The 12,123-nt window shown below is 42.3% G+C and overlaps 1 protein-coding gene across 3 annotated transcripts in view; it reads right to left on the minus strand.

The window, feature by feature from the left end:
* Taf3 (TATA-box binding protein associated factor 3) overlaps window positions 1-12,123 on the minus strand; it is a 164,878-nt gene that overhangs the window by 32,073 nt on the left and 120,682 nt on the right. For all 3 annotated transcript variants that reach the window (XM_031359430.1, XM_031359431.1, XM_031359432.1), the window contains one exon: window positions 7,024-8,849. In XM_031359430.1, the coding sequence (XP_031215290.1) occupies window positions 7,024-8,849 (1,826 nt within the window). The remainder of the gene's footprint in view (window positions 1-7,023; window positions 8,850-12,123) is intronic.

The raw sequence follows: 12,123 nt of genomic DNA on the forward strand, positions 1-12,123 counted from the left end.
TTACACATGAAACTGCCTGGGCCTGGTGTCTGCAGACGCTTTCTGCCGCGACTCAAAACCCATCATTATATATTTCAAAAGTATTTATATACCCAAAAGAAACATAGGCAATTAACTTGGGAAGTGGCTTGTAAGAGACCAACAAATAGTGAGACTGAATGCTTTGCTTGACGTTTGTAACTCTTGTATCAAGTTTGAAGAAGAGGACTTTATAAGTTACTCTTTCTCTGAGATGAATGCTTTTCCAAATTATCACAGCCAATGAACCAAATTCTCACCCTCACCTAATGTCTGTGCCACTCTCCAAACAGAACCATTGTTTATTAAAAAAGTTGGTGAATATCTTTATGGATAGACCATCTTAATACACACACCATTTCTTAAATGAATGTAACCTGTTCTCTGTGGCCTGAGAATAAAGTCACTCACTCAAGTCAAATAGCTTTGACCATAGCAGGAAGTCTGTATCCAAAAATCGTGCCTACAATTCATTCCTTGGCACAGCAGCAGAACTGTCAACTCTCAGCTTAGCTACGATGGAGGTAAAATCCTTTGGGGATGTGAGGGTCACTGAAGTGCACAGCCTTATTACAATGAAATCCAATGTCTAAAAATTGTTCTTATTTTGGGCTTGTACCACAGTAAGAGCCAAGATTTTAAGCTCTACTAAATACAAAACAGACAAACAAAAAGACTTTATATATATTTATGTTCATTTAAGAAAATACTATTAGTGATGTATTTTTTGAAATATACAGTTAATATGTTTGGAGTTATTTACAATTTATATTGAGAAAAATATGTATTTTCAGTATTGCTGTAGACAAGCATCTACATAAGACTGTTTATATCAAACAACTTTTATAATACTCATTTTTATTGCTATAATATTTTATAAATTTTAAAGAATATGACAAAAAAGATTCTGGGAGGAGTTGGGGTACAAAAGGGAAACAAGAATGTGATTTAATTCTATTATTTTAAATATGTTTTTAAATGTTAACAAATCCAGATAAATTGAAATCATGTAACTTTTCTCATCATAATGCTATAAAACTTAAAAAAAAAGAAAGTAAGCTTTCTACGTAAATTCTCCCTGAAGTTGAATGTTAAGTCTACCTGAATGTTTATCAAAATAAAATAAAAAAGAGATAATTACAAATTAAAAACTATTTCTCTCGTGAACTTTGCTGAAAACAACAAACTGAATGATAACAACAACTAGTTACTTAAACAATATGAGGGACTTCATCTTTAAAGGCACAAAGTCATACCCTGGGGTCAAGGGAGCTTCTAAGGGTTAAAATAAAAGAGCAGCACTTTGGAGTAATGTTGCGAATTGGGGCGAGCTGAAGAGCATTTACAGTGGATTACTAAGCTTCCCAATTCACCAAAGAGGTGAAGTCCGGCAATATAAGACTCCTTTGTAGCTAACTAAAAATACATTGTCAGTGGATTTGTCCAGTTTTATGTATAAGCAATACCCCTTTCACCTGAGCTAACACTAGTAGTCATATAAGCCCCTTATTGCCATGTGCTGCATTTTTTTTGCTAATCTTCAAGGATTTAGCTTCTTTGCCACATACCTCAGGGCACCAACTGATAAAGCCCTAACTCTCCATTTTTCCAGGACACCAGCAGTGCGGCCTTGCAAAAAATGAAAATCGCTCAAGAGATTTAAAGGGGAAATTTATTTTTAAAATCCTGACTTGAAGCAAAGAGGTGGATTTTTAAAAAGCTTATCTCTAAAGAATCAGTTTAAATTTAAATTCTATCTTGGAACCCTTTCATGCGTTCCAGCTTTAAAGTTTATCTTTTGACAGGGACTTTCTACAAAGGTAATGGGCAGCTTTGTCAATTTAATCTGTCTAAGTTTATTTATTTATTTTTTAATGTTAAACTCCTTTCATTTAACAAAAAAAAAAAAAAAAAAAAGGAGCAAAGAGCCTCTAGCATGTATGTGCACTGGCTTGGGTAAGCCAGGCTGGCAGGAGCTATTCTCGTTGTCCACCCCCGCAATACTCCTGACAGGAAGCCACATGGGACCATTTAGCTTTCTGGATGCTTATGGTGGTTGGTTACCCCTGTGTTGTCCTTCTTGGCAATTAAGGTCTTTACATGAGTCCCTTTTTGAAGCAGGCTAACAAAATCCCCATCAGCTATATGAAACATTCAGAAGACAGTCTGTAGAGGCCTGGCTGTGGTTGAGTGGAGTGAACGGTGTCCAGTGTGGACAGCAAGCTCCCATTCAAGCCCATTCATAGGAGGATGGGCACAGCCTTTGTAGCGGTATACAAATTCAAACACACTCACCTAAATGCTTACATTCCTGGCCAGACTCAAGGAAGAGGCATCACTGAGAAACAGGGAGGGAACATTTCCCCCATTTTACTGCAGTACTTCGTTTACTGCAAACCCTTTATTTCACTATTATGCATGACAAGCAATGAGGAAAGACTAGAAATAAAACCATGCTGTTTTAAATAGAGAGGAAGAAAGGAAAGAGAGAGAGAGAGAGAGAGAGAAAGAGAGAGAGAGAGAGAAGACATGATGTTGTCAAAGAGAGAAAACAATAAGACTGAAACCCTGTTGTATTACATCGTCTAATTGAGCCAATGGTGATTTGCAGGCAGACACTAATAGGCTGGAGGACAAATGAAAGAGTCATTATAATGCTTCATAGTTCTGATTACTAAAGTCACCAGGCCCTGAGGTCATCACTTTCTTGTTTTTAAATATATGAAGTTAAATAGGAGCTCATAAGGTTTCTTCGAGGACTAACGCTTCACCTTTTCCTTCAGTCCTTCGGGTCACCTTACTCCTGATGGTCAGTCCTTGTGGCCACTTCACCCTGATCAGCCTTTACTGTCCTGTTCAGTAGCATCCTGTGTCCTGGACATGCCAGAGTGGAAGAGACTAACAGAGACGGTGCCTGAGTAGCAAGGACACAGGATATGGTTGGGCGGGCTTAGCCAAGTCAGTCTCCCCTCACTCGGGCCGCGTGCCACTCAGACCTCTCAGTGTACAACTTTCTGAACTGCAAAGTCAGCAATTTCAAAGCCACAGAGCAGTTTGGAGGATTAACTCATGGAGTAACCTGTCACACAAACAGACTCTCAAGTGATAGTGTTAGCATCATTCCTATTTAGGTTAGCCCATTCATAAATAGTCATTGTCAGCTCAAATAAGACAATGTATCAGGTCAAAGTTTGAGTATTCTTTTTAAAGCCCACAAGTTTTCCAGCATAATTTTTTTTTTTAATTATCCATGGATGATCAACATTGCTAGTTATTTGTAAGAACATCCCAAATTGTTAAATATCTTAAATAACATAACATCTTAAATAACATAAACTAGTGTTTGTTCAGCGTTCTCAATGGGGGTGGCTTTCATGGTGAGCATTCTTACAGAAGGTATGAAACAAATATTGTTTTCTTTGTTTGCTCGTTTTGAGACAAAGTCTCATGTATCCCAGTCTGGCTTCAAATAGACTATGGAAGCAAGGATGACCTGGAGCCTCTAATCCTCCTGCTTCTACCTACTGATTGCTAAGACGAAAAGGCAGGGGTTGCAAAGCCTAATTTATGCAGTGCTGTGGAGTAGAGCCAGAACTTTGAATACTAGGCAAGTGCTCTAACAACTGAGCTACAGCCCTGTCTCCCAAGCTGTTTTTAAACAGAAGTAAATGGACAGAGTGATGCTGTCTCTTCCCAAAGTGAATGTGAGGCGGAAACAGAGGGAAGGAAGCAAAGGCCCCAAAAGGTATGAGAGGATCCCGATGGCTAGGCAGTGGTAGGGCTGCGATACCTACCAGATAGCTGCCAAAGCCCAGCTTCCAAAAAGTGCTGTGGGCCTATGCTGTGTCTATTTAGCTACAGATGGCAATGCCACCCTTTTGTAGTGGCACTCTGCCATTAAGACCATACTCAGGTAAGAATATACTGAAATACAAGAATATGTACTCCTTAGTCTGATGCTGATGGTTCTGGCTTATCTTCTATTTAAGATTATATATAGTGTTACAGGCATAGTTCATGGTAGAAAGCTCACTAAGTACACGAGGGGCCTGGATCCAAGCCCAGCATCATGAACATGCATATGCATGCATACATGAAGACTATGAACACAGCTGTCTAGTTCCAGCTAAATAACAAGGTGTTTTCTTTTTTGTCATCATTTTTTCTATGAAACACACTTAAAATACTAAAATTGATGTAGTTAAGGTAATCCTTCATATCTATCTAAATTCCAACAATTCGTACTTTGAAATAATCAAGCCTTGTAACACACTTGTGCGAGCACACACATACAATCACTTTGCAGTTAGGTATGTATGTATGTGTGTGTGTGTGTGTATGTATGTATGTATGTATGCTTGCATGCATGCATGTATGTATATGTATATGTGTATGTATGTATATGTGTATGTATGTATATGTGTATGTATGTGTGTATGTGTATGTATGTATGTATGTATGTATGTATTTGCTTTGTGTACATGTGTGGGTCAGCATGTGACGTGGCGTGTATGGGGAGGTCAGAGGGCCAGCTGTGGGAGGTAGGATTTCTCCTTTTACCATGTGGGTTTGCATTCAGGATGCCAGGTTTGGCAGCTAGTGCCTTTACCTATTGGACCATCCTGCTGACCCATTTAGCTTACTTTTACTCTTTCTTTTGACAACTTTTAAGGAAATCTACAGGGCATACACAGTCCCATCTCAGGTTAGCTTTTGATGACTTGTTTTGCATGAAAGTTGCAAAGATTAGTGGGTAAAGAGAAGCTTTAATGCTGTAACAGCCTTTAATCTCTACTCCTTAGTAATATTTTCCACAAGTGATACCACCTCTTCCCTTCCTGTTGTTACAAAGGACTAAGATTTAACTCTGTCTACACTTTTATAGTGTAGTTCAAATAATAATAGAATAATATTACTGTTCCTGTAGCCACTTGCATTACTCAGATAACACTCACTACACATATGCCAGACATGTTCCTATACAGATCTTGTATAACAGTCTTATTTTATTTTCATATAAGCAATTTCACAAAAGCCAGGATTAGAACTCAAGTCTAATTCTACAATTCTATTTCTTATTTGTAAAATTCTTATAAGGTAAGTGGTTTTGTCACTTCTCTGATCTATAACATACCAAAAATAACACAAGGCTTGAACCCGTCTATCAGGTGATACTCTGTCTGGCTATTGGTAAGTAAGTCTCTGCCTGAGGGGTTTTCTTTACCAGAGTCAGGTAGATGAGATCCTGAGCCAAGGTATAGGCATGGCCTGCCTGATGTTAACAGCTTCACTGGATGGGCTTCACTAGGATTCATAATAGCTGCTCCACAATGCCTGACTTCCCATAGTCAAGGGGGTACCAGAGGCAATGGCACCATGTTTGCTTGGCTGCCAGTCAGCTTCTGTTACAGCAGGCACACGACACAGTGATGACTAATTACCATCAGACAATGTTTCTACGAAAATACTTCCACATTTGAAGACTATCTGTGCAATAAGGGATTTGGCTCACGTGCATATGTGCCCCTCAACTGGGATAGGCCAGTCTCCTAGGCTGTCTCTTGTTCCCCAATGTTGATAATATGTTCTAGATCTGTGTCATAGGTGTGTCAGAAGGGAGAAAATATGTGGAAGCACTTCAAAACCTGACAAGTACCATATGAAGATAACATAATAATTAAACGATAACATGTGCTGGAGAAATGGTTCAGTAGTTCAGAGCACTCATACTTACTGACTACACTTCCAGAGGACCTGTGTTCAGCTCCCAGCTTACAACCACCTGTAACTCTAGCTCCAGGGAATCTAACATTCTCTTCTGGACACATTTCTTTTTACATTAGTAAACATAAAAAATAAAATAAATCTTTTAAAAATGAGAGAAATTACAGAGTTGTTGACCTGTTAAGTTAATGGTGCCCCATTCCTTTGCCTGTGTCCAATTACTGGCATTATTTTCGTTCCATTTCTTTACTCATGGGAACAGCAAGGGGTCTAAACAAACTAAAAGTCAAGCAGAAAACAATGTGCTGTTGCCAGCCACGTTAGCTTTCCAGGTAAGTGTGAAGCTAGAGACACTGCAGCACTACTGGAACTTGATTGCTGTTAGGGTGGACAGCATTCACCATGTGGAAAGAGACTTGTGGTGTTATGTTGTGGCCAAGTGCAGACAGAGGAGATCCAGTGAGTAGGAGGCTCTGAAGCTCTATAGATGGTCCTAGGGGTCATGTGAATGTCTGCAATCATCTCAAGACTAAGAGGAAGAGCAGAGCTGCCGAACAGAGGGCACAACTTGTGTCCACAGGACATAGCTTCTGACTGTGATGAAATTGCAGGGCTGACTAACATCCCTGTTGCTTACATGGACTCTGCAAGTCTGCTTTCCTGACTTAACAGGCAAGATCTCTCTGGATATAGAGTTACTTTCTGACTGTTAGCTGGATCACCAGATTAGCCCAGGAGTTCTGATCTTAACATGAGAAACAGCAAGAATAAGAGAAGCTACTCAAGCCCTACATGCTGCCTCTGCCCTAAGTAAACGGCAAAGTGGATCTCCAAAAGGAGACAAAGGCCACTGGCCCCCTGTTGGCTTCCTGTCTTCTTCCAGAAGGAACATAGCTTTCCATGTTGTAGGAAAATGGATGCTTTTGGGTACCCAAAAAACAGTATAAGATGTTATGTAGCAGTAGACTTGATATTAAACAAAAATACTTTAGTGTTACTGTATGTATGTGTATGTGTTTTAACTGTGAGATATCAGTTTCATAAACATAACAGTTTACAGCTTTTGATTAGATTCCTCCGAAGCTATGCATTTCTAGCATCTAGTGTGTGTAGGGTTTAGTTACAGAACTAAATTTAATCTTTGTAACTACATTACAAATAAATGTTACTTAACTGCCCCTCGATTTACATCCAAAACATAGACATAACTCCTGGCTGCGTTTACCTGAATTTTGCACTAGGACCTTGTTCAGACAGTGCCGAAAATGATACCCAGCTTACTTTTTCATGCTTGTGTTTCTCCTTTTCTTTCTCTCTCTTCTCTCTTTCCCTTTTCTCCTTCTCCCTCTCCCTTTCTTTCTTCTCCTTTTCCTTCTCCTTCTCTTTCTTCTTCTTCTTCTCCTTTTTGTCCTTTTTCCTTTCTTTCTCCTTGGGCTTCTCTTTTTCCTCGAACAGTTTTTCTGGGAGCATTGGCGAGAAGGCTGGCAGCATGGCTGGGACCCTCACTGCTGATGGGCTGAACAAAGGCAGCCCCATTTCTTTTGGGGGCAGCACCAGCTGTGTGGAAGGGGCCTTTATCTTGTCTTCTCTGCTTTTTTCTTTAAGCTTTTCCCTTTCTCGCTTATCTTTCTCCCGCTTGCCTCTTTCTCGATCTTTCTTCTTGTCCTTGTGCTTCTCTCGCTCTCTCCTTACGATCCCATCTTTCAATCGCACTTTTGCATCAATGTCTTCAAAATCTTTGATTTTAAACTTATAGGGATCAGAATCTTCGTCTTTCATCAACTCCTTCCATGGGTACTTAACTTCCTTTCCAGCCTCCTTCTCCTTCTCCCTCTCTCTCATTTTATCCTTCTCTTTGCTTCTTTCTTTGTTTCTCTCTCTTTCCCTCTCTCTGTCTCGCTGCTTTTCTTTCTTTTTCAACTTAGTCTTCAGTTCTTTTTTCAACTTCTTCTTTACGTCCACAGATGAGGGCAGCTTGGCTTTCTCCTCACACCCTTTGTGCAGAGGTTCGGGAGTGGGAGGAGAAATGGAGGGAGAAGAGATATATGGGAAGGTGGGAGGCATGTTGGAAGGGGTTCCCAGCTTTGCCTTCCGTACCACCTCATCAATAGAGGCATCCATTGTCCACGAGTTATCTGAACTCGAGGTTCCGCCAGAGAGAGGCAGAGGAGTAGCGAGGGACTTGGTGAAGTTATTGGAGGAAGTGGAAGCTTTTGGAGTGGTGCACTCTGACCCTGAAATCCTCTTAGGACTTGTAAAAGTGTCTCCTTCCGATTCTGATCCGGAAGAAAACTCGAAAGGGTCTGGCTCCCGCTCTGCACAGGCACGTGCGATCACAGCATCGATGGAGTCATCGATGGTTTTGTCTGTTACCATACCCTTTTTCTGCTGCATTTCAATGTTCAATTTCCCAGCTTCCAGGGGAGTCTGTGTTGGTTTCACTGGGATGGTCTCTTTAACAGTTTTTTCAACCACCATAGCTGAAGGGGTCCTATTTGGTGTTTCAGGTCTGACAGGGGCTTGGGGAACATGAGTTACAGTCTTGGGGCTCTTAGGACTCTTGGGGCTCTTAGAGCGTCCAGGTGACTTCTTTTCTTTAGGGATGGCTTTTGGTGACCGAATAGGACTCCCAAGCCTTGCTGGTGATAGCGCAGCCTTGGGTGATTTACCTTTCTGACCCGGAGAGCTAGCTTTAGTCTTTGTTTTCGGTGTAAATGACTTTGTTTCTAATGGCTTTGCAATTGGTAGTTGTGACTTTGCAAATGGAGCAAGCATGGGGGGCTCTGGTGATGGAGGGGCCAGATCAGTACTGTCCTGGACGTGCACAGGAGAGAGCATTGGTGGGATCTTCTGTGGATTTATTGAGCTGAGAGGTTCTCGTGCTTCTAACAACACAACATCTAGGGAGTCCCCTTTAGTACTCAGGAGTCGTGGGCGCTTCATGGCGGGCATTTCTTCCACTTCAGGACTGTCCAGTGGCCTCTTACCCAAGAAGTTCTCATCATTGATGACTTCCTCTTCCTCCATTTCATCGTCTTCTTCCAAGGGCACCTGCATGGCTTCTGCTGAGGTGCCCCCATCAGTAGGCACCTGCTCCTCTTCCTCCTCTGCAAAGGGAGAAAAGGGCATTATTAGAATGGATAAAACAAACAGAAACTAGACTTCAAACACCACTTCTTGGAAGGAAGAAACAGAGTACAAAACACAAAGTAATGAGTTCACCCAGGTCTTCCCAGCCTAGGGTCGTCATCCTTTTACAAGTGGCGACACAGAGGAGCAGCACGCTAACGTTCCTTCTCAATCCGAGAGAACACTGACCTCCTATCCTGTGCTCTTCTCACTCTTTCCAACACTCACATGGCCTCAGAAACAGAGCAGTGTTCATGACTGCTAGTCTCAGAAACGAAAGACACACTTATAAAAGCTGTGTGTGTGTGCTTATGTGTGTAGAAGCCAGAGGCTGACATCGGATGTCTGTCCATTGCTTTCCACCCTACTTTCTGAGATAGGGTCTCTCACTGAAACTGGATCTTACCCATTCAAGGAGATCTGGGTTATGGAGTATATATAGGTCCAGATGCTTTTGTGGCAAGTATTTTACTTGATTAACACATCTTCTCAGTCTTATGAAAAAAACTTGTACAAAAAATTTTAATCTCTGTACACAACTCAGATTATAGGAATACCTTGCTGGAATGGCAGCACAGTACAGTGTGAGAATTTGGCTCAGATATCCGAGGCTAACTATTATTATTATTATTTAGTTAGTGTCCGGCCCTACAGAGTGATGGGCCTTAGGCAATCTCAACCTCCTTGAGCACGTTTCCTGACCTTTCAAAAGGAGTTGAGATACTTGCCCTGCCTATGTGACTTAGTTCTTAAAAGACCAGACAGTCTTTCTGTTCTGTACATATTAAGTAAGCATATACTGCATGATGCGAATGGCTGAAAGAACTGTTCAATCAATTCCTGACCTAAACTAGTGCATGTGTATGGCACACAGAAAGGTAACTGGTGCCCCAGACAAATCCTCTAGGAGTTCACAGCCAAAGGGGACGAGTCACTGTCCATGGGGAGACTTCAGAAATAATGCAGTGATTAGAATATTGCTAGGAGTACCAAGGGCCAGGATGAAAGGTCCAGATGGTAAGAAGGAGGACTTGAGATGCAGGAAGCATGTAAGAAGCATGGAATAATGTGTCTGGAATGTGAGGAGGAAAGAGGGGGAACAAATGAAAGCTGAGTTCTATCCACATCACAGGCTTCTGTATTCTGCTACTTTACACTCAAGTATGCCCAAGAATACCTCAATACAAACACATGGTGGACATAGTGTGTGATGCCAGACACCAAAAGGAGGGGACAAATGAGGCACGGCTAACACGGTGTAGGCAAGAGTGAAGAGACTAGACTAGAAAATGGTAGCAGACAGGAAGCAGGAGAGGCGAATGACAGTCTTTAGACAGTGAACAGACGGCGACACACTCAGATATGAGTTGAAGGAGTCAAACACAGCCCAAGGCTGTAAGGTCCATAATGATCAGGGCCATCATTTACAGGAAGGCAAACGGAGAGCAATGGTGACTTTAGCTAGATCCTGGACACAAAGCCTGAGGAATACTTAGCCAGTGGCGCTGACTGAGCAGCTCAAAAATATGCCAAAGTTCCAAAAACTAGAGCAGGACGTGAGAGGCTGTTAATATTGAAACCATGACCGAGGAGTGGGATGACATATGAAATGCAGATTCAGAATTCTGAGGAATAACTATGCAAAGATAAAGGGAACAATGAAGCATGGAGGTTCAGGTATTAAAGAGCTCAAGTGATCAGGGAGTTGTGAAAGAAGGTCTAGAGTAAGAGAGCTCAGTGGGCAAAGGTGCTTGCCATCAAGCCTGGTAATCTGGGCTTGAGTCTTGGGCCCACATGACTGGAGGAGAGAAGTCACTTCACAGGTTGTCCTCTGGCTTGCTCATGCATACTGTGCAGTCAGTGCGTGCGTGTGTGCGTGCATGCGCACAGACACACACATTCTAAACAAATGAAAACAATGTAAAGGTTTTTGATTTTAATAAATGGAAGCCTAGTGGACAAAGTCATTGCTCAGAGATCAGTGAAAATGAAAGCTAACAGAAGCTGGGCTTCAAAGGCATCAGGGGTGAATAGGTGAGGTGGTGAGGACAAAACATGGAGCTTTATCATAACTACTGCTGCCATATCCTGACACCACACCACCCCTTCTCCAGTGGCCAGCAGACACATGGGAGTCATTTCAGACCATAGCTTTGTCCATTTTCCCTCCTGCCTCAGTTTGTGAGTACATCGCCAGTGGGTTCAACTGGTTACACATGCAAAAAAGATGGCCTAGAGCTGGGCATGGTGTGCACGCCCTTAATCCCAGTACACAAGAGTCAGAGGCAGCAGCAGCTAGACAGCCTGATCTACAAAGTGAGTTTCAACACAGCTGGGGCTACAGAGAGAAACCCTGTCTGAAAAAAACAGGGGGCCCAGTCTCTCTGGGCTGGTGTCCTGAGCGGACCTTGGGCGCAAGCTCTGCAGCCAGTCCCACAACACCCAGAGGAAGCTCCACTCCCAGACGCTCTGATACTCTCAGGATCAGAAGTGAGGAGGACCCAACATCTGTCCCAACACCAGGAGTAACTGGGACCTGCGGGAACAGGCACACAGGAACTCTGCCAGCAAAGTGGCTCGGGTTCTTTCCAATCTCTCTGAGCTGGTGTCCTGAGCAGACCTTGGACCCAGGCTTCACAGCCAGTCCCACAACACCCAGAGGAAGCTGCTGTACTCCCAGGTGCTCTAACAAGCCCAGGGTCACAGGATCTCAGAATCACAGAGACAGCCTGACTCAGAGGAGTTCTGATATAACCAGGATCACAGGAAGGACTGACTCCAGTCAGATTTAGCAAGGGCAGGTAGTACTAGAGATAACCAGATTGGGGGGGGGGGGAAGTGTAAGAAAATAAACAACACAAACCAAGGCCATTTGCCATCATCAGAACCCAATTCTCCCACCATAGCAAGTCCTGGACACACCATCACATCAGAAATATAAGATTCAGATCTAAAATCACTTCTCATGATGATGACACAGGACCTTAAGAAAGACATAAATAGCACCCTCAAAGAAATACAGGAGAACACAGGTAAAGAGCTAGAAGCTCTTAAAGAGGAAACACAAAAATCCCTTAAAGAACTACAGGAAAACACAATCAAACAGGTGAAGGAAATGAGTAAAACCATCCGGAATCTAAAAATGGAAATAGCAACAATAAAGAAATCAGAAAGAGAGACAACTCTGGAGATAAAAAACCTAGGAAAGAAATCAGGAGTCGTAGATGCAAGCATCACCAACAGAATGCAAGA

Source organism: Mastomys coucha, unplaced genomic scaffold, assembly GCF_008632895.1.
Source record: "Mastomys coucha isolate ucsf_1 unplaced genomic scaffold, UCSF_Mcou_1 pScaffold7, whole genome shotgun sequence".
Classification (NCBI taxonomy): Eukaryota; Metazoa; Chordata; class Mammalia; order Rodentia; family Muridae; genus Mastomys; species Mastomys coucha.